This window comes from Stegodyphus dumicola, chromosome 4 (genome assembly GCF_044657685.1).
Source record: "Stegodyphus dumicola isolate Sdum_Otavi_A_Nest chromosome 4, ASM4465768v1".
NCBI lineage: Eukaryota > Metazoa > Arthropoda > Arachnida > Araneae > Eresidae > Stegodyphus > Stegodyphus dumicola.
The window spans coordinates 32,236,926-32,260,087 of record NC_140771.1 but is presented as its reverse complement, the minus strand read 5'-3'; the positions used below and the strand labels follow the sequence as shown (position 1 = coordinate 32,260,087).

General features: G+C 32.6%; 1 protein-coding gene across 1 annotated transcript in view; it reads left to right on the top strand.

Annotated features, from left to right (window-relative positions):
* The window catches only part of bark (C-type lectin domain-containing protein bark beetle), a 186,215-nt gene that overhangs the window by 108,297 nt on the left and 54,756 nt on the right, over nucleotides 1–23,162 (top strand). Inside the window, exons 4-8 of the mRNA XM_085814689.1 lie at nucleotides 6,390–6,722; nucleotides 8,827–9,047; nucleotides 12,555–12,819; nucleotides 12,911–15,349; nucleotides 20,778–21,025. Coding sequence (XP_085670815.1) covers nucleotides 6,390–6,722; nucleotides 8,827–9,047; nucleotides 12,555–12,819; nucleotides 12,911–15,349; nucleotides 20,778–21,025 — 3,506 coding nt within the window. The remainder of the gene's footprint in view (nucleotides 1–6,389; nucleotides 6,723–8,826; nucleotides 9,048–12,554; nucleotides 12,820–12,910; nucleotides 15,350–20,777; nucleotides 21,026–23,162) is intronic.

Below are 23,162 nucleotides of genomic sequence, written 5' to 3'. Positions count from 1 at the left end.
TGACAACGACCTTCCTGTGTGTTCTTCATTCTGAAAAGAGTTACGACCACTGGGAAATTCTGTAAATCATGTGAATACAGTAGCAAGAGAAGTATCTTCATTTCAAAACGCTGACTGTAGACGTTTAAAGCATTCTTCTTGATTTAATCCCATTTTAAAATCATAAAAAATTAGAGCAAGATAATGTTCTCGCATCAACTCCATTTTTCCCCCTGGCTAAAATTTATTCTTCGCTAAAATACTTGCGATTGCCAATAAAAAATCGTCTGCTATGCTAAAATACTTCATACGTATTTTCAAATCTAATCGTCAATTTTTTTCTGCCAGGGTGTGTCTTAAAAATTTCAGAGACCTCCGTATTAGTCAGGCCCGTCACAAAGTGACTGACTGATAGTCCGAGTAGCTGTCAATAAAACTAATCTTTCCGGATTTTTGAATTAAAGCATTTATTTTTTTTAAGTTAATAATGAAAACATGTGAATAAGGAAAAAAGTATTTTCGAAGTTCAAGTTTTCGAATCTGAATCTTTTACCGTATTCATGGGATTCGAGAATTCGAATGTCAGTCTCTATATTTTATTTTTTGCGTTAGATTACGGCATCGCCCGTAGAACTGGGGGAGTACCTCACCCTCACGAAGAGATTAATCAATTCCTGTCTACGTTATAAATAAAGATTAGTTGCCAAAATCGATTAGCTAGCTAGCCATTGGCAACGTTTCTCCTGCTCTCGAATTGTGCATTGATGCAAAAGTTGGCGTGAGCTACGTAGATAAACAAACACGCATGCTCCAACACTGAATATAGTAGTAGCTACATTATTCGGCATGGCGTGCTGTAAAGTATGCGGTTTTGAAATACTGTATTACACTAGTATTTTTTGGAATTTTAAACTGCAATGTAGTTTAAAATTTGATGAAAGAAATCATTTTATATTTTCACAACTACATAAGTGCTATAACGAAGTAGGAGTGTATTGAGTTTACGATTAATATGAAACACAATTATTAATATTTTAAAGTTAGACCCCCTCCCCCAAAAAATAAAGTGTTATGTAAGTGTCACTGTAGGAAAAAAAATTTAACGTTATTGCATTGACTATAAGACCTCGTATCCATTTAATTTCTTTATAGCTATCTGTACTGCTTGAAATAAACTCTTCGAATACTCTTGTAATAAAGGAGAAATTTAGAATACTATGCCATTTTAAAGGTTTCATTATTTTATATTTGCTCTAGACTTATTTGGGAGGTTTTTAAGTATTTCCCGAAGAATGTGTGATGTTTTCAGCAATTTACATCAAAGTTGAATCAGAGAATAGTAATTTTCGAAAAAATAGCAAATGATTTTACTATTTTGTTGGCTTCGCAATGATTTGTATTCAGCGGTCATAATTTTTTAAGTACACGAATGCCCCTACAAGGTGAAGTAACCTGTTTCGAAATAATTGCCACCGGAAGAAAGACAACGTTGCGTGTTTGTGTTTCCCTAACCACGCCCCATTAGAGGACGGTTTAGATGTTTCTGAAACCAAATTTTAGAGCAGTTGAATACAACGTTAAAAGAATATAAGATATACAAGAAAATTATGACTAAATAAGCCATTGTCAGTCCATTTCCTTTGAAAACTCTAGTGACAAATTGCTAAAACTACTAGGTTTTTATTTTTTTTCTTTATCACCGCTGCTGTATTTAATTGCTGTATTTAAATAATAAAATCCATAAAAAATCATAGTTATTTTCACTCTTACTATCTTTCTCTAGCTTTTTTTATCATAAATAACTGTCGATTGAGGTTCCGTATCATATAATTTACGCAAAATATGTCTGAAATAAAATTCATTAAGGTAGGCTCGTATTTGACAGAGCTAAAAGAATTTGATAGATATTAGAAATATACCCAAGAGTGAATCAGAAAAAATAAGCAAAATTTAACTTGGCAATAGTTGCCTTGTTCATTATAGTGGTTGATGCTGGCTGCTGTATCTTTAGCCTCGGATTCGAATCCTAAAGAAGATTGTAGATTGTCTCTCTTCTTGTGGGTGCGCTCTTTAAAATACGAACATACCTTAATGAACTGTGCTTTGAACATGCGTACATACTTTACATAAAACGTATGATTTGGAATCTTAACCTTTAGTAATTTATGACACCATTACGCTAAAGAATATTAATAATGAAGATTTCTTGGATGAAACCACGCATCATGTAAACAGATGTATAAATCGTTACAAGTGCTGCATTTGGGGAGGGGGGTCTAAAAATCCGCGAATAAGAGAAAGGAAAGTGTTTGAGATTCTCTTAACGTGAGAGTCTGGTGCAGTCCAATAAGTAACAAGACTTTAAAGGATTTTTTCTTTTTTGAAATTAATCTCAATTTTAGTTGTACTTAGGCATACTTTAAACTGAAAAAAAATTGTGTTATTGTTGTTGTGACTTACCGTACTTGTCTGATAGTAACATCAGATCAAGTCCATGAATTTTATACTGAGTAAGAAGAAAGGTTTATGTCTGCCATTGGCCTTAGGCTTTGGGCACTTTAAGAGAATATACGAATTTTTCCAGCTTCATAAGCTTGAAGAAGATTTCCCCAATGAATGGGATATGAGCATCTTCCACTCTTCTTCATTTTCCACCAGCCTTTCAAGAAGACTTTCTGCGTGACAGTATTTTACTGGCCCCGTACCGTGAATATACTCTATCTTATTAGCGTGCATGTCTTCTTCGAGATTCGAACACAAGCCCAAAGCTATGGCAGCCGCTTCCCCTACCACCTTGCCAACAGCAAATTTTATTATAAGACACTAGGTTGCGAATCTTCTTTCAACAATATGGGAAACCTCCCCATTTTGGGAATCATGAAATGATGTGTTTAAGCGCATTTTTCTAGAACTATAGATTAGTAGAAATGGACCTACGCCAATTTTTTTGGGGGTTGGGGGACTGCTAGAAGGCCTGGTCTTGCTCTTGATTTCTTTTTCTCTGGGGCTTTTTCAAAATTGAAGTTTATTGTGAAAGATCTGGTAATTTTAACAGTTTAAGGACAGAATCCCAGAAACATCACACCAGATATTCTTGCTAGAGTACAGACCAAAACTAAACATCGCTATGATGTTTGCTATTCAGTTAACAGTGGACATAATTAAACTTTTTAATTTTATTCGGGATTTTTTCGGACGACTGAATAAAATAAAAAACCTGTTAAATAATTTCTTATAAAACATACTTTACAGAAACCTCTTGGAATTTCACCATTCGTTCTAGGAAACCTTGTATATTCTTCGATTAGGAATGGTCCCAAAGCGATTTATATAGAAATAAATTGATTTGGTCGGTCTAGTATGCAGAGCATTAACTCTAATAACATAAACCTGGGTGAATACCGACTGTGACTTTAGGTTTACAACGTCCTATTATTAAAAGTGTAAATAAATATGTACAAAAGCAATTGTATTCCGAGAGGAATACTCTGAACATTTGAAAAGCACAATGTTTTATTATTAATGTCGACACAACACAGGTCAATGACGGCGTTTTCTGGGGGAAAGGTCACTACTTTCAGGAAATACTTTCGTCCTGTGTCATATTAAAATACAGATTTTCGCCGCTTCTGCGCTTAATTGCTCATGCTTGCAAAACTTTTTTTCCCTACTGGAGCAAGCTACCCATAGTAACAAAAACTATTCGTTAATTCAGGATGAAAAGGGAATGCCCGTGATCTCACAGGAACTGTACGCTCAATGCATATGCTCATTTTCGCTTTCATGCTTTTGAAAAAATTGCGGCTTTTATCAGAACAAATGTATGTTAGGCTTAGAATCAGTTTTAAAAGTTGAAAAATTTGAAATTTTAATCAAGTACAGGAGTAGGCTCCGGTTGAATTCCAGTTTTGCTAACTATGTAAAAAGAGCTGTCCTGTTCAAGTTTTTCCAATGTTGCTTACTATGATTAAATTTTGAGTTTAGAGAATCCAAAATTTCAACGATTAAGATTTTTTTCAGGACAGAACTTAACATTAAAAACCCCGAAATTTCTAAGAGGCATTTCTTTGACTAAATACAGTAAAATTGAAAACGTATGAAAATGTGTGCAGCAGCGGCGAAAACCTTTAATGAAATTTAGAAAAATACTTTCAGATTTGCAGATTTTCAAGAACGTAAAATTTTTGTTTGATTAGTAGCTGACTAATTAGGAATCGATATCTCGAAACAACAAAATGACAAATGTAAGCCTTAAATGGATTTTAAAATTCTTGACTGAAGCATTCGTAAATCAAACTTGCCATGAAACTTGCCATGAAGTAACCTAACGGGCAGTTATGAAAACGAGTAGAAATAAAGAGCGATAGTGCATTGGGTAATGCCACTAAACGGAATTGAATTTCTTTCTCCCTGGCGCATCAAATCGTATGCAGAAGCATTTTGCAAGCACTTAATCTGTTGCAGAAAGCTCTTTTTCACTAGGGATGCCGTTACACCGCCATCGAAGACAATATGACTGGCTGTCAGAGTTTGACAGAGGAAATATCATTAGGATGACAGAATTCTGGTGATCAGGTCGGCAAGTAGCCCTCCAAGTGGATCATTTTGGCTTTACTGTGCGGAGGTGATGGAATAAGCGGACAAAAGATACGTAGCGTACACGGCGGGCAGGATCATGAAGTCTTAGGCAAACCAATTTGCCGATAGGATCGTCATATCACTTGATACACATATACTACGTTCCGTGTGTTGTCAATGGCACCCACATACCATCTCCCTTCACTTTGAGTGGTGTCGCGTCGCACTCGACGAGATTGGGCCGCAGTCAAATGAAACTAGGTAATCTTCAGCGACGAATAGAGATTCAGTTTGGACAGTGATAGCAATTATGTACTTTTGGCGGTTGTCCCGTGGTGAATGTTTCAGTCTTGACTTCGCTTCATAGCTGTTGTTATGCTATGGGTTGCCTTTGCACTAATCACCTAGTCACCTCTAACATTAATCCACGGTTCGACGAGAGCCCAACGGTACATCCGTGACAACTTTCAGCCACATTTGTTTCCATTCACGGCCAGGCTGTCAGGAGGAATTCTTCAACAGGACAGTGCTCGAACACATATAACATGGGTATCACAGGATTACCTTCGCATCATTACCACCATTCTTTAGACTCTCTCTCTGGTCTTCCGATTCGTCACCAGTTGAGCGTGCTTGACACCAATTGAGATGGCAAGTAGGACATCTCAATAATTTGGTGAAAATAAAGGCACATTTACAGCAACTTTAGAATAAGATGATACCAGGCACTATGCTGGATCTGTATGCCTCATTGTCTGCTCATATAATGCAACAGGATTCTACGTAATATCTCCATTCATTTGTAGTTTTCCCTCTAAATAATGAGCCTTTTGCTTTGATTTTGTCACTAGTTACTTATATCAACGTTGCACTCGTATACAAAAAATTCTGTTTATTCTGACAACTATTTCTTGGTGAGCAAATTTTTATGGTCATGAGTGTATATATTTTTGTATTATATCATGCTATGCACATATAAAATTTCATTAAAATCTTCTATCACTTCTGGATGTAATCAATCAAATGTGAAAATTCTTTGAATTTCGAACATTAATATAGTTACAAGTACACCGGCCAGACAAGCACCAACAATTTTTTCCTTTCTGAACTCCGAAATTCCTCCATTTTTATCTTCAATGTATTTCTTTCACTGTCGAAAGTTTAAAATCCACACTCCGCTGTTGCAGATAAAATTCGAAATTATTGTTGATTAAATTCGAAGTGTGAACACTGGCTCGAAATTTAAAGGGCTTAAATTCTCTAAGTGCTTCAGTTTCATTCTATAACATCATTATTTGCACCCTACCAGCTAACTATAGATTCAATAAATAGTTCAGTTTTACTTACTGCAGAATGACTTATATAGACAAAATAAGCTACGTTTCGTAGTTGGTTCCGAAATTCAACATTAAATTTCCGCCATTAATAGGCACTGGGTATTGACCTAAACTGACAAATTCATTAGGAATATTATTCAGAATTGTCAGCATTAAAGCTTAATGCATTTTGTATTTAAATTATTCAAACATCATGGATTTTTTGCTAAACGGAATTTTTGCTCGTTGGAGACGATATAAAAATTAGATATAAAGTTTACAGAGATATTCCTCACCCAAGGCAGAAACTATTTTCACATAAACCTGTATCTTATTTTGAGAAGTACAATAATCGGAATTACATCCTAATATCAATATGCAGTACCTTTAAAAATTTTTAAACTTTTCCTAGTAGTAATTTAAATTAATATACCTGACAGCATATCGTATTTAAATTATATATGGTTTGAAAGATTCATTCTCTTACATGTTATGTATCTGTTCAATGTTTTGCAGATTTCCACTTTGACATTGGAATAGAATGTGATGATTACTTGGGCAGCCATAGTTCATCTAACTGGAGAGGCATTAAGTTTAATGAAGCTAAACTAAAGGAGTCGATTGAGAACAAAGTTACTCGCTATGTATCCCTATCAGTTTTGGAACATGTAAACATTTCCTATGCCGGGAGAGATATCTATGGCAGAGCTACTGCAGCCCTTGAAGTTATTGGTCAACCACCAGTTATGAATAACGTCGATATTAGGCACGCTGCGTTCGATGCTGTGAATATTTACAAGCCTAAAGATGCATTTATAGTTGAAAACACCACCATAGCTGAAAACAGAGGTAATTTTGTTTTATTTAATATTGAAATTTTAGGACTTTTGTTTTATCCAGAGTAATATGGGATAAATTCAGTGTAACAGTCTTTCTCCATAGTAAACGACAGTGCATTATATGCGTGTAAATAGTATATTGCTATATTGTATAATATTGTCATCGTGGTCACTGTATGTGTGTATACACGTAAAAGCATTTTAGCGCTATGTTTTCAGTATGCCCGAGCTGTCATGCTGTTCCATTCAAAACGAAACTAAAATCAGCCTTGTTTGAAATGACAGTATTTTTGCATGTTATTGTTATGTATTTGTTTCGCCCAATTTTTCTAATCACTTTTTTTCGTATGCATTTATTTCCTATAATTCTTTGTGTGTAATAGAGCTTTTCAAAATTTTAGCAAAAATTACAAATGCATTTTGTGCATTTTTGAAATAATATTTCCGAGTATTAGTTATTTAATATTTTAAATTTGGTTCATTTCTGTTTCCATGCTAAGTTTTCCTTAACGTCTGGATTCTAAATATTTTCTGCATTTAGTTGTAAATTTATTTTTATATTAAGCAAAATGTACATAAATTTTGCAGTAAAATAATATTCATAATATGAGTAATTAATGAAGAAATTATTTTAAAATTTGAATTTTATTTGCTAAATTTTGAAAAAATTTTTAATTAATAATTTTATTTTATTAATATTATAAGTTATTTATTTCTTTCCCCTTTTTAAAAAAAATTTGTGTAGAAATTTGAATGAATTTAAGAATAACTTATTTTTGCAACGATAGTATTGAATAATTTATTTTTTATGCTTAATACAGTTCTCTTTTTAAGTAATTAAAATTCCTAATTTAAAATACTTGTTTAGTATATTGTAGTACTTATTGCATTATATAGGATTTCTCATTATTAACTACTTAGTTAAAACTTTAAACAATTCAGCTAATAAAATGTTTAAAAGTTTTAACTGAGTATCTGAATATGCAGCTAAAGTTCAGCTTGTAAATTACACCCTTTCAATCTTTCTCTACTTCGGGCTATTTATCGTCTTTTTACTTTAGTTAAAGTCTAGAGTTCTAAGAAACATAGAGAAGAGATAAATCTGAACTGAAAATTTATTAACATAATACGCCTTATAGTCACAACTAAAATATAAAACTTATCCACCGCTTTTTACAGTGTTTTAGGAAATAAATACCTGAATATGTAGAGACTTCAACAAGACACTCATTTTATGACTCCCACTTAGTCACGCCTTTACCGGGCCGGTTACTTGCTAGTGAGCTCTTGCGTTGCTGGTCTTCCTATTCTTTATCCGTCTTTCTCCTCCTTACTGCCGACATTATGTGAAGATAGTTTTATGCCCATCCGGCATAAATTTGATTGAGCCAGATAAACTACTGATCTCAGTGGTATTCTGGCTATAAGTTATCAGTCAGTCAGTCTTCAACAAGATTTAATATCTACATAGCTGGTCTCCAATTACTTTTGACTTCTGCATATATGCTAGCAAATACCATGAAACGCTCGCAGAAACCAGCTTAATCAACAGGTGAGCGGCTGAAGAGTGAGACTGTTTTCCCTGTGCGTTTGCCAAAACTCTGTCGCTAAATATCAACACATTCATTGGCTGGCTACTGAAATTTCAACTAATTTGTACTTTAATGAAACTGATAAAAAGAGTGGTAACAGGAAAGAATTAACGTAAAATGGCATATTGTTTAAAGTAAAGCTTACAAGCTTTTTAGTGTACTTTCAATACACCCTATTCAATAATTTTACAATAAGATTTAATTTAATTATTATCATTTTATTTAAATCATTTGTTAGTTTATGTGGTGCTTAATAAATTACAATTATTTGAATATTGAGTTTAATATTTTAAAAATGCATTTGAATGAATTGCTATGTTTCAGTTTATGCCTAAATAATGCCTCACAACAATAAAATTTCGTTTAAATCTAAAAGTTGTATCTTTGATTACTCTTGATCTGACATTTAAGAATACAGATGATTAATACTAATTTGATGAATTCTTAATCGAAATAATAGTAATAAAACATATGAAGTATTTTGGCCATCAGCCTTCAACAGATTTACCTTTGTCTCTCCAGGTCATGGCGTTTTTATTAACAGCAGTGTTAGTCAAGCTACTCTTAGTGGAGTCAGCATTGCAGATAATGGCGGTAATGGTATCCACTTTACACACTATGATCATTTTGGTAAAGCATCGTCTCTCTGTGACACCGGTAATATAGGTGACGAACAAATTTATCCTGTGTGGAGAAGTCACGTTCAGACGGCAGACCAATTTTATTTTTCAGATTGCACTCAGGTAAGTATTTTTTTAATTAAATTACGTAATATGAATGCATACCCTTTACACAGATAGAAGGCGATTTAAATAGGGTATATATATTTTTAAATATTACTATGCAAGGTAATTTCTATAATAGTAAATAAGTTTACTATGCAGTGCAATAAAACAGAATTATTTTACTAACTAAATGAAAGGCAATTGTCATAAACAGGAAGTGAGATCAATAAATTTTCGAGAACTTAACTAACAGCTAACAGCCACGCTTTCTGTTACGAAGAGAAACAGAAAGAGCGAATGGGAAAAAAAAGTGCTATCTAAAAGATGAAAAATGGAATCAGATTAAGCGATAATCTGCTTATAGACTGGTAGAAAATAGGATTAGAATTTAAATCGTTGATTAATGTAGAGAGATTTTTGAATAAAGTCATTTTTGTTCAGAGGGAAAGCCTCAAGGAAGTCTAATTTACAAACGGAGGAAGTTTCTTGGATGATTTTGGCAGAAGTAAAAAAGGATTTTTGGTTTGCAGGTCAATAATATTATATAATACACGATTTGTTTGTTTCCTTTAAACTGTATTCCTTAGTTAGATTGCATTGCTCGTATAGTTCTGAAAGAGAGAGAGAGAAAACTTCTATTTTTTTCTGTTAAACATATTTTTGCATGTTTAAGTAATCGTGTAACGTTCTTAATTTCCTAACTTATATATTAGCTGCCTAGACTTCTATAGTAATTATCGAATTATCGTCTCCATCGTATTTTTACTAAATAAATTAAACATCGAAACAGTTAATTAGTTGATCGATTAAATTAAGAAAAGTAGGCAAGGATTATCTGCTGAGAAAGATTAACTTCGTGGAAGATATATTAGGAAGTACTGGCTCATATTCTTGTTGCACATAGCGAAACTTCGAAAACCCATGCACCAGCCCGTTCAACCGGCGGGAACAGAATTTCAGATGAACGACCAGTACTTCAAAATTTTATTCTGTCAATTACCGGTAGAATAACCAACTTCCTCCCCCACCCCCCGCGAAAGAAAAACAAAGCGAAAGCTAATTTTAAAAATGTTTATTTGCCCTTGCTAACTTCGCAGTTAAGGAAAATAAAGAAGTTTCCAAATCAAATAACAAATCCTTTTACCCATAAATATTGTAGTGCCTTTCGCAACGACTTAGATATGAGAATCAGCATACTCATCACTATTGTATATTAAAACGGAAAACATCTGCACCATCATTAGAAAGTAATGTAAGATCGCAATATAGTAAAATGCAAGACAAATTAGTGATTTATTTCGCAGTAGAACTTAGGCACATCGATCACATTAAATAAATATGGAATACACACCTCGGGTTATCGTATAAATTCCACAATATTTTTTGTTTTAATTATTCGGAAAATTTATTTTTACATTTTGTTTATATGTATCTAAAGTAAATATAAAATTTATATAAATTTCAGTTTTTTTAAATGCCTGGAAATTATCACTTACAAATATTTTAACATACAGATTCCAGGTTGTGTTTATTACGCATTATAAATAGGGTCGAAGGTTATTATAGCGTTATTTTCAGGGAGGGAGAGCGCTCGAAAAGGTTTGAGAACAAACAAACAAAAAAAAAAAAAAAAAAAAAAAAATCTTATTTGACAAAAAGAATTTTTTTTTTTAGCCCAAAGGTTGTTAGCCCAGAAGAACTATTAATTTCGTTTTGGCATTTTGCGTTGAAAACTTTAAATGTCAGTTCACTTTTCAAATTGTTGCCACCAAATATCGCTCTGTGTTATATTTAAAGAAATTAAATAATGAAGAATCTGCTTGAATGTATGTATGTTTGTCCCATTGTGATAAAACAACGGTACCTAGAGCCATCAAATTTTGAGTAACATAATCTTCCATAGAATATGGGCATGTGGAAGCTCTAATTTGAATTTGAAATTTGTTTTATTATCGATTTCATATTTTGTACCACTTCAACGAATTTTCGATTAAAAAAAAACGATTTCAAAGCGAGCAATGGCAACACTGTATGGAAAAAAAATTATCTCCAACGCGCGAGACTCTGCATCGGAAATCTAAAGATATGCTCATTTTAAAATTATTTTGCGATATTGCTGTTGAACTGAATTTTATGGTTTAAGTGCGAAGAACATGATATTTAACAAATAAAGGTAGCACAAGTCCTTTTGGGCGCAATGTAAAATCTGTTTCAGTTTTTTTTTTTTTTTTTTTAATTCTACGTTCTATGTTAAATTAGAGACTGAAATGGCTTTAACTGTTGTCGATTTTTATTTCCTTTTTGATATCTGAAATGTAATTCTCATTCTAAAGTTGATAAAACTTGAGGATGCATCATAAAGATTTCTTACTGTGAATTATATTGTGTCATTTTCGCTTAGCTATTTATTAATCTTTGATTGTTTCTTATCAAGTTTTATATAGTATAAATTACAAATTCATATGTAATAAATTTACTTTTAAGTCGCTGTCTTCTATGTACACGAAATTGTTATAAGTTTGCTTTAATGCTTCGCTTCCGTAAATTAGGGCGAACTCTTCCTAGCAGTGTAAAAGCGTTTGAAATAAGAGCAGTTTTAAACCTCAAATTTAAAATGCGCTGCAAGAAAATCAGTTAAGTGATTCTTTTCCTCTCTCTCTCTCTCTCTCTCTTTTTTTTTTTTTTTTTTTTTTTTTTAAGTTCAATTCAAAGAGTTATAAGATGTTACATATAATTCACTTTTGGCATAATCTAGCCCGAAAGATCCTGATATTTACTAGAATATCAGAACCCTAAATGAATGCAACAGAAAGAAAAACAGCTAAAATTTATTATGTTTTCAACTTGAAGGACAAAACTGAAATCAGCTAACGCAAATTGATTATCGCTTCATGCGGGAGTATCGAAAAACATAGAATTAAAATTACTTATATTTCCACAAGTTTAAATTTTAACCTAGCGCCTGGGTCAATTAATTTTACGAATTACTATTCAATTTCCAACACGAAAAGCTTAACTTATCAATGGATAAAGAATATCGCTCACATTAGTAACAAATACAGAAGTCTTTTTAAGGCTGGTTGGCATAGCAATTTTCATTTGTTTAAGATTCTTTCTTCTATGTATATCTCCTCTCATTTATATATTCTGGTTGAGTAGACGAAAAAGTACAAATCAAATTTTAACTTGAACAAAAAGGCGTTGTTAAAATAAACCCTACAGAGTTAAGTAAACATGTGCAATAAGTTCTTACACATTCGTTTCTAAATAAGAAAACACTTAAATAAGGAAATTGGATAAAAAATACTGGTGAGTAACGTACCAATTTTTTTCTGCTAATAAAGCATAGAAGATCTTTTTTCATTTATTTAAATGTATCATAAATGACGATTTCCTTTTAAAAATCGATTAAACGGAAATAAGAAACGTTATTGTTTTTCGATGTATTTGTTAAAGAAAATTTGTTTTGCTTTCCCAATGTGCATAGTTTAGTTATTTATAAAAATATGATCTTTATTAACATAGGTCTTTCAAGTCTCCAGAAGAACTGGACAAGTTTTAACTGTTAATTTTATGGGCTTTTCGAGTGACTTTACGGATTCAGCACATGCTTCACACATTGAAGTTTATGATGGAGAATCTACTAGTAGCAGACTTCTTGCTTCGGTGCCTGTACTAAATAACACTTTTCCTGAGAGTGTAACAAGCTCACGAGAAAAGATTTTATTAAAATATCGACCCAAACCTGGTTATTACGCTGCTTTTGTCATTGAAATTCTTGCCAATCATGGTAAGACGCTTTTTCATATTCTAATTTAAATTTATAATTGTGAAATGGCTTCAAAGTAAATTAATTATTATTATTTTTTTTTAATTTTTAGGCAGAGCTTTTGATCTAAACGTGACAAACTGCAATATTACAAGCAACCTAGGGAAAGGAATTACAGTCCACCATCAAAGATCTGGGATATTAGTTAATAGCTCGCTTCTAAATGAAAATAGTTACATGGCTGGATTAGATATTTCAACAGGAAGTGGTCATGTAGTTGTCAATAATACTTTCATAACTGGCAATCGGGGGGATGGCATCAATATTACATATGCCGGAGGTTTCGTTCATATTGATCGATCGTCAGTCAGTAACAACATAGGCAGAGGTATCGGTTTTTGGTTCAATGAAACATCTGATCATAGAGCTTATAACCATAGTGTTCATGTAACACGTTCTGAATTTGTAAATAATAGTTTATACGGAATTCTCGTTGGAAATCAGTGCTTATCCGATTCCTTTTGGAACATTAGTTTAAATTCTTTTCGTAATAATAAAGATTGTAGTTTACTGATTTCTTCATGTTGGTCTACGAAACAAAATACTGCTCAAAGTATTGTTCTAGTTACACATAACCAGTTTTTGGGCAGCGATTATTTTGCTGTGAAAGCATCTCCTATACTTCACACCCATTTACTAGTTGAGCATAATGAGTTTACTGGTCATGAAAGAGGCGTACTTTTTGTGAATGGCTTGGACGATGATAACTTTTCAAACGTCCGTGCTAAAATTGACATACAGCATAATTACTTTGCATTTAACTACGGCAAATTTGTGGTTAGCATTGGAGTAGCCCAGGGAACTTCTTTTCAAGATTTACTATTTTATAAAAATCATCTTGAAAGGAACGTAATCAAAGAGCCTTTTCCTTCGCTGAATCCTCGTTCTCGTGTTGCTGCTGTTGTAGTTGTGACTTCACAAAATACTCATGTATATAGAAATCGTTTTGAAAATTTTGAGTCTCTTTACGACCTGGGTTCGCATCTAGAAAAACACCACATTATGATAAATGCTACGCATAATTATTGGGGAAGTATCAATGTTCATAAAATTTATGAAAGAATATTTGATAGAAAAGATAGATACAATTTAGCGCGGATAGAATTTTTGCCACATTTAACTTTGTCATCAGATCTTGATACTAAAACAGCCATATCAGATGTTCACGAAAGAGATAAAATTATTCCATTTCAAACAGGATCAGAAATCGGAGGGGAAGTTCCCGGCTTTATTTCATTGCAGAAAGGTACATATATTGTCAAACGGGACATTTTTGTACGACCTGGAAATGGTAAACTGCAGATAGAAGCTGGTTCTGTTTTAAAATTTGATAGGTCGGTTGGAATGATGGTTCAAGGAAGATTATTAAGTGAAAGTGGCTATGCTTCTGAACCCATTACTTATACAATAAATGAAGCAAAAAAATTAAATGATGAATCTAAAGTGCGCTTATCAAGAGGCACAGAAGGCCTGTTGGAAGTTTTGGTTAACGGTTCATGGGCCAGTGTCTGCGATTATGGTTGGGACATAGTTGATGCATCCATTGCCTGTAATCAGATGGGTTTAGTATTGCATCCAGAAGACTGGATCTTGGAACAGTCAGAATTTGATAAATCAGGACATGAAATTAGACTTTCAAATCTTCAGTGTACATTGCAAGATACAGATATTACTCTTTGCAAAGCTGAAAAGGATTTTGAAAATTCATGTTCTACAAAGGTTGGACTGCGCTGCTATCCTCCGTCTTGGTCTGGCCTTAGGCTTGGAATGTCTGCTGAAGAAAGTCGTTTGAAAAATGTTATTATAGAGTTTGCTGGACTTTTGGATTATGCCACTAACAGCTTTAAACCAGCACTTCAAGTAGATTTTAATAAACATCATCTAGAAAATTTGAAAATTCAAAATAATACAGATTCTGGCGTTGGCATAATGTGGAATGAAATGTTTGCTCCAGAAAGGCAGAAAATTGTTGATAGTTATTTGCTTTCAAATAGACGTCATGGTTTAGTAGTACATTCTCAGGGCTTAAATATTCATAGATGTGATATGTCACGGAATGCTGCAAGCGGTATTCATTACAATCCTATGTTTTCCAAGATGGAACAAAGAGATCTTATTTCATGGATTAACCTTGAAGAGCCTGGTAAAGTAATAAAAGTTCCAGACGACATTCAGAACAATATTTTCCTTAATTATGATGAATACCGATATTTAATATTTAGCCGAAGCACCATGTATAAGAAATTTAGCGTGACAACAACACCTGGTCGAAGCATTGGAATTATAGTTTTAAATTCTTTTAGAAAGTCCTCTTCTGAAAATATGAAAATTTATGGAAGACTGGAAATTGTTCCTGACGTTCAGCATTGGGATTTACGACAGAATTTAACTGCCTTTCCACTGCGAACTCCTGGTTACGGAATGTTGGTTGAATACCAGTCTGGACAGAATCCCAGCGGAGAAGCAATAGTGTATATTGCATCTGTAGATGGTAAGTTTGTGTTGTGTATGATCAATATAATATGATACTTATTTTTTGTGCATTCTTTGTAGTATGCTTTCAAGTATTTTTAAAATATGTGATGTACAAGGATGTTTAGAAATAATGCACAATTAAAAATATTTTGAACAACTGGGTGTAGAGCTGTATTCTCAATCGCAGAAAAGAAAGAAATAATCTAAGTCTTCAGATTATGATAATTTTAGTTATATGATACTACTTAACAGAAACATATAATACCTTTTGGTCTTTGTAAAATGACTATATGAATGATTAAAAAAATTATTATTTGATTCATTCTTATATTCAATAAATTAACAAGTTATTTTATCCGTTCTTATACGATCAAAATTACCTGAGATATCGTTTGTTAAAATTTAGGAAGACCCTATATTCATGTAGTTTTTACAATTTTTTTTCAGTCAGTTTATTGGATTATTTATATAGTACAATAATTTTTATCCTGCATTCTGTTATATTTCCGCAGAAATACACTGAAGAGTAATTATATTTCAAAACCCAAATGAAAAAGCTGTGTTTTAAATTCTTCTGGACTACTGGAATATGAGAAAAAAAATCGTTTCTTGGAGTCATATAAAGGTTCCCTTCAACACCTATTAATACCGACAGTTTCAGCGCCAAAGGATTGTAACCACGAAAAATTTCGGGTATCAAATGAAAACATCCATTTTGGCAGCTCTTGAATTCATTTAAACGATGTTTTTTGCGTGACATTTATATATAAAGACAGAATAAAGGACTCTTTTTCCCAAAACGAATTGCAGAATGGATTTAAAATGGATTCAAAAGAGATTTTTTTCGTGACGTCTCTACGTACGCATGTATATATCTCTCATAACTCAAGAGCGAGTAGCCATAGAATGTTAAAATTTTGTATATGGGACTGCTAAAACATGTAGTTAGTTGTACACCTTCCTTTTTCGTTGCAATCATCTGCACCTGTCTCGGTGAGCTAGATTTTTATTCTTATATGCTGGTAAATTGCGCATTTCTTGCTTTAAAAGTGATTGGATTTTTGCCTAATGAACAGCCATGTTTGTTTACATTTGAAACTCAGCAGAATAGTGAATTAAGGCAGTTTCTGCACCTTCAGTGTCTTTTTGCCGATTGGACCTAAAAGTCAACTTTCAGTTTTGTGCACTGAAAAAGCTGCCTTTTTGCCCCCTAGCCGAATTGCTTGTTTTTAGGTAGAAACTCTAATTTTACTTGTAAAAATTGTTTTTTAATTGTTTTAACTGTGTTTGGGTTTTTATGTTTTTATATTTTTCAATTTTTAATGAAAATATTTTGAGTTTTTATGTATTTTTGTCTTGCCTCGAAGTGAGAACTGAATTATTTGAATGATTATTGCATATCTCTAATGAAATTCGAGAAAATAAGTTTAAATGAAATGCAGCCCAAAATGCGTAAAATTTAACAAGTCGTACAAGGAAGTCATGTGGTGTCCGCAACAGATATTTTAAACTGTTTTTAACTGTATTTGATGTTTTATGTTTTTCTGTATTTTATGTTTTTTTAATGAAGATATTTCGAGATTTTGTATATATTTGTCTTACCGCGGAGAGAGAGTTGAATTAATTGAATAAAAAATAAATCTCTAATAAAATTCGAGGAAATATGTTTAAATGAAATGCAGCAAAGAATGTGTTAATTTAAATAAAGCGTACAAGGAAGTTATGTGGTGTCCACATCAACTATTTGAAAAATGCGCTACATAACGAAGAAAATTTTGTATATGCAAGTATATATATATATACAAATTATATATGAACACATGATCCATTTCAATGGTAACCTGCATTTAACATAAACCTGCTGAATACAAAATTTGATTGGTTTATAAATATACTTTAAATTATCTATCAGTTTATAAATGTCAATTAAAATGTGTATTATAAATATTAATTAATTACATAGATTTATTTTATTTATTTGGATCGTTTCTAATATACACCTTTCTCCAAAATGTTAATGTAAATCCTGGACCATGAAATATTTAGTGAGAAGCTCAGGACGCAGAAAACCTGCGAATTTTTGCGCTTCACCTGCCCCCGTCCAAGATAAAATTATTGCTCTAATGATAAGGAACAAACTATCAAATGGAGCTTTTTTTATACAGATACCGTAGATAAATATAATTTCTACAAAAATCTGTAATATAGCTATTGTCTAAAAGTATATCTTATTTGATCTATTTCTTAAACCGGAACTAACGTAATCGATATTTTTAAACATTCTTTATATGATGTAATTAAGCTTCAGTAATTTAAATTTGAAGCTTATGCAACTCATCCCGCTTAGCAGGGCTACCAATCAACTGAAGGCAGGCTAATTAGAACAACTTTTTAATTAAGATAATATCGACGGAAAAACAATCCGAGTTCAGAAAACTAGAGTTCTTTACTTTTTTAAATGGAACAATTGCCGAGACAAAGAAAATTGTTTTAGATCAAAATTTATCTCTTCTTCGATTGAAAAAATTACAAAATTTCAATTATAAATATATGTTGTTTCAGAAAAAGTCTGATTTTTATGTCAGAATGCCTATTTTAGAACAATGCTATATATAAATCTTATAAATTTGGAAAAAAGAGGAAAGTTCTAGAAAGCTATTGCTTAAAAGTATATTTGATTCTGCAGTTCCAGAGTAAAAAAGTTACATCATGTATAAACAATAATACAATACTAAAAAAGTAAAAGTTATCGCGTAAAAACTAAATGTAAAAAATTACAAAACGAGATAAAACTTATAAATTTTTAAATGATGCACGCAAACAATCAAAAACATTTCAAAAACAAAGAAAATATACACAAAGAATTGCAATAAATGCTAAATTAGCTCAACTCGAGGTTTAAGTCGAACTTATGAAGGGAAAAGCGTGATAAAACTCGAATCCAGTTAACACCATTAGCGCGTTTCGTCAAACAAAAACAATTGAGACTAAAAGCGGAATTTCATTAATATAATTATTAAACTAAATCACCTTAATATAGTAAGTCTCAATGGTTTTGCTTCTTTTTCCGACGCGCCTGTAATTTAAAAGTGTATATATAAAACAAACATACATAACCTTTGTATATATTTTCTTTACCTTCGAAATGTTTTTTATTGTTTGCGTGCAGCATTTAAATTTTTTTTTTATTTAAAATTTATTAGTTTTATCTCGTTTTGTAATTTTTACATTTAGTTTTCACGCGATAACTTTTACTTTTTTACTTTTCACGCGATAACTTAACTTTTACTTTGTCTTATTCTTAATACATGGTGTAACTTTTTTACTCTGGAACTACAGGATCAAATGTACTTTTAAGCAACAGCTTTTTAAAACTTTCCTCTTCTTTGCAAATATTTTAAAATTTTGCAGATCAATGCGCAAAATTCTTGACCACATAGGTGTCTCTTGTTCGTGTACTACTTTCTAGTTTTGTAAATCTTATTTATATATATATATATACAGCACAAAGTCCGTTATACGAACGTGCGTTATCCGTAATGATCTATAATCCAGACCTCAAAGCCACAAACTTTTTCATGCGTTTTACGCATGCGCGTTTGGAGGATGTGTCTCCAGATACGTTAAAAAATGCTTGGCATAATTTATGGCCAGCTACCATATTTCATAGTGAAGGTTTTCGGACATCGCAAACTAAAGGTAAAATTTTCCAGTTATTGGATTTTGTAAAGAAATGTGGAGAAGCGGTAATAAATGAAGATGATATAATAGAAGTTTTTCATTGCAATGACAATACCCCAATCATCAATCAATTAACGGACAGCGAAATCTGTAGTATGGTTCTAGATGCAGAAAATACCACTTCCGATAGTGAAGAAAGTGACAAAGAGGTTATTGAAAATGAAAAAATTTCAATTGACTGAACAGTGGAACTTTGTAGCTGAACAAGAAATTATGTCTGTTTATAGAATTAAAGAGAAAGTATTAGCACAAAAATAGAAGCAACTTAAACAACTTACATTGAAAGAAATGTTTAATAAAGTAAATAAATAAATATTAAGCTTCTTTTTTTTGTAAATTTTAATACCCTTTAGATCATAATTGCTCTTTATTTCATAAATTACGGTTTCATAATTTTAATTGTATAATTTCTACATGCCATCTTACCAGATTTAAATTGATGCTCTATAATCCGGAAAACCCCTAATCCGGAATCGCCAAAGTCCCGACGAGTGCGGATTACGGACTTTGTACTGTATATATATATATATATATATATATACTAAGTCGCAGTGTCACACTTTCGAGACATGAAAAATGTTAAATTTCGTAAAATGGCCTAGTAGTACGGCAGATAGAGAACTGTGCCCCCCTTTTTTTGGTGGAAGGCGTATGTGGAGGAGTAGGTGAAGTCAGATGTTTTGATGATCAATGATTGGCGTGGTCTTCTGCTTACGGTTTTATATTCGTCATTTGGGGGGGGGGGTAGTAGATCAGTTAAGAAAAGCGCAATCCTGAGAAGCGACTTATGACCTGAGAAAGTGCATGAGGTTCTGAAAGTAACCATTTTCATTCTCTCTTCCATTTAGTTACATCCGTTAGGAAAGTGCTTGCACGTGTATACATACAGTCATGATTACCGTGGCAATATCATACTTAACTTGTTTCAAACGCGGATAACTGAAATCGCGGATACTGAATCCGTGCAATGCAGGGAGTACGATTACATGTTATATTATTGACGTTAGACAAATCTTTAAAAGAGGTGTTCCCCCCCCCTTTTAATTTTTTGTCGCTAAATTACGTTAGATTATGCTGCCATGCATATACCATCCACTTGCCTTGGTAAGTGTTGTCACTGCGCGTCACGTATGATCTTTAATTTATTTTACATGAGTCTTTGCGCATGGGCAATTCTCAGAATACTCTGATTCGGCAATATAATTTATATTCGGCAATATATTTTAATATAGAACATAATATTTTTAAATTATTCTTCGGATTTAATGAATATGCAAATGGTATTAAACTGTGTAAGTAACAGAACTTGCATGGTAACTTTAAACGAAAAAAATTTTCTTTGTAGTTTCATTTGTTACTGTAGAATCGTTGTTTTCTATAAAACAGTATATTATCATTTTATTCTGTGTATTACGACAAAGCAATTATATTTTATTGCTTAATGCGGCTTACTTTAAATATTAAGCCGCATTTATTATTGTAATTATTGGTTTGGGTGAATTCATTTTGCTCATAGGAGTGGCTCAGTGGTTGACGGATAATAGAAACTGTCGACTGAAGGAGCAAGGATAATAGAGTTTCTAGTATAATATATTATAAGAATAATTTGAATGCGGCTGTGTCAGTTGAAATTATAAATTAAAGATGTGAGAGTAATGTATATTTTATTATGAAATTATATTTTTTTTCCTTTCAATTATTAGGCCAAAGAAACAAAGCTGCTTGGGAAACTCACCCGTCAATTCACATCAATTCAGTTAAAATTCATGGTTGCAGTAGAGGAATTTCAAGTCATCATTACAACAGAGATGTTAGCGATTATGGTGACCACTTTCATCGCTACACCAATGAGACTATTCTTATAACCAACACAGATATTTCCTACAGCAGATCGGAAGCAATGTTTGTGTGGACACCTTTCTGGGATCCATATATAAAAAATCTAGCAGAGGTATTAACATATATCGAATTATATTTGTGAATTTTAGTAATGTAACAATGTGATAAATTTTAAATATTTATTGTGCATTTATTCAAATCTGTACGCAACAATTCTTACGATAAGGCGATCACCGCAAAACCTAATGATACTATATTTCTTTGCAACAAGACAACCAGCTGGATACGGGAGGCATTCTGAAGATCGTCGCTGTAAAGATCTCTAAGCATGTATTTTGTCCCGTTTTAAAAAAGTTAGGTTAGTTTTAACTTTCTATCCTATGTAGATTCATTAAGATGTCGGCACTATCAATTCACAGTGGTGAAGCGACTCTAGGTTAGTGATCAGACATGATATGAATACTGAGTAAAATTTGATTTCGTGATGTGCATTAGTGTAGTGCTATATAGCGATCTCTCTTTCTTGTAGAAAATAAATAGGCTTAGCAAATGGACTTTAAAAATGCTTTTTATCTAGTCACTAAAATACTATGAAATTATCGATTTTTATTAATAGATGGCGCTATCGTTGAAAGCTATTATGAAAAACATGCAAGTGAATGGTTACACTAGCAAACAATAGCTTGCAGCACAAATGCTGATAGTCTCAACTTACCTTTTCCTTTAAAATATCTTCTTCCTTACAGAAATGATTTTTTTTTTCTTTGCATTAATATTAGAGATATTATTTAGAGACGAAAGATTTTTGGTGTTTAAAAACTCCACTGCCATGCGGTAGATTTTTTTCGGTGTGATGCAAATCTTCGAAATGCCGCCTCTTAAATGTTTTGATTCCGCTACTTCTGCTGCCCCCTTATGGCGCCGCCTGACGTGACTGCTCCTCTGCATTGTAATGCGGCACGATTCCGCACATTTCCGAGGAAAACTGAAAACAAAGAGAAGAATTGTTTTAGTCGACATAATTTCACTTTTAAAAACTTAGATTAAAGGGTAAGAAGTAGATCATATACTTGGGTAACTTTGAAATTTTTGTGAAATTGCTAAGCTCCCAAATCTTAGGTTATGTTTAAAGGAGTTTTCTACAACATCTATGCATTTTTGTAGGTGAATTTTCCGATGATTAATTGCTTTAAACTATCCATTTCTTGGAATCGATGAAAAAACATGCTTCTATAGTTTCATCAGTCTCATCTTCGGAATTTAAATGATAGCCACGTAAATTTTGTTTTATATTAAAAAATAGACAAAGATCACACGTAGCAAGATCAGGTAAACTGGATGGGTGTTCTATCACTTTAATGTGTTTTTATTCAAGAAATTCGAATGCCAGTTCTCGCTGAATGATAAGATGCATTATGGTAAAGGTTGAGTCTCCTAATATTCACTTGTTGAAGAATTTCTAGAGACAGTTAGTGGCATGTTAGCTTACTGCAATTGTGTTCTTTCTCTTGAAGTTGATGGTTATGACCAGTCCTGTATTTCTGATGAAAACAATATACATTACTTGCTTCCTTGTTCGTTTTTTTCACCATTATTGGTGTTAGGAACCATTTCATACTTTCTCCTGATGTGTTGGAACGTTAAAATCCGATATGTACACTGCGGGGGGGGGGAGGAAGAGGGACAGTTCTACATCTCCCGTTCTACTGGGCCGATTGACAAAATTCAAACTGCGTTTTTCATTCCTCGAAAGCGCGACTTAAGATATATATTAGATTTATATATAGCATCGTTCTAACCTAGGTATTTTGACACAAAATCGGACTTTTTCTGAAATAACATACCAATTTTTTTTCCATATTTCGATTCTACGACTCAAATTTTGCCTAGATATTAAATTTTGAAAAATTCGGTGCGAAATTTACGGAGAAATTCAAAAATTTATCTTGGCGCAATTTTTTCAGTTTTCGTCAATAATAATTCACTTGGCGAACTTCTTAATATATGGCAACCAAGTTTCCGTTCCCTTCCATTATGCCGGAGCGGAAAAAAAAGGCACCTCGTTCCTACCTTTTTACATTGTGCATGAGGGGCAAATAAGTCACATCGTTTCTACTTCCAAATAATTTTAACAAAGTGTCTAAACCACATTTGATGTTTTATCGCTTTCAACAAATATGCCAAATTTCAAAACGCACGAATATATAAATTCACGTATATCTTAGGAAATTTTGAATAAATTTGCAGGT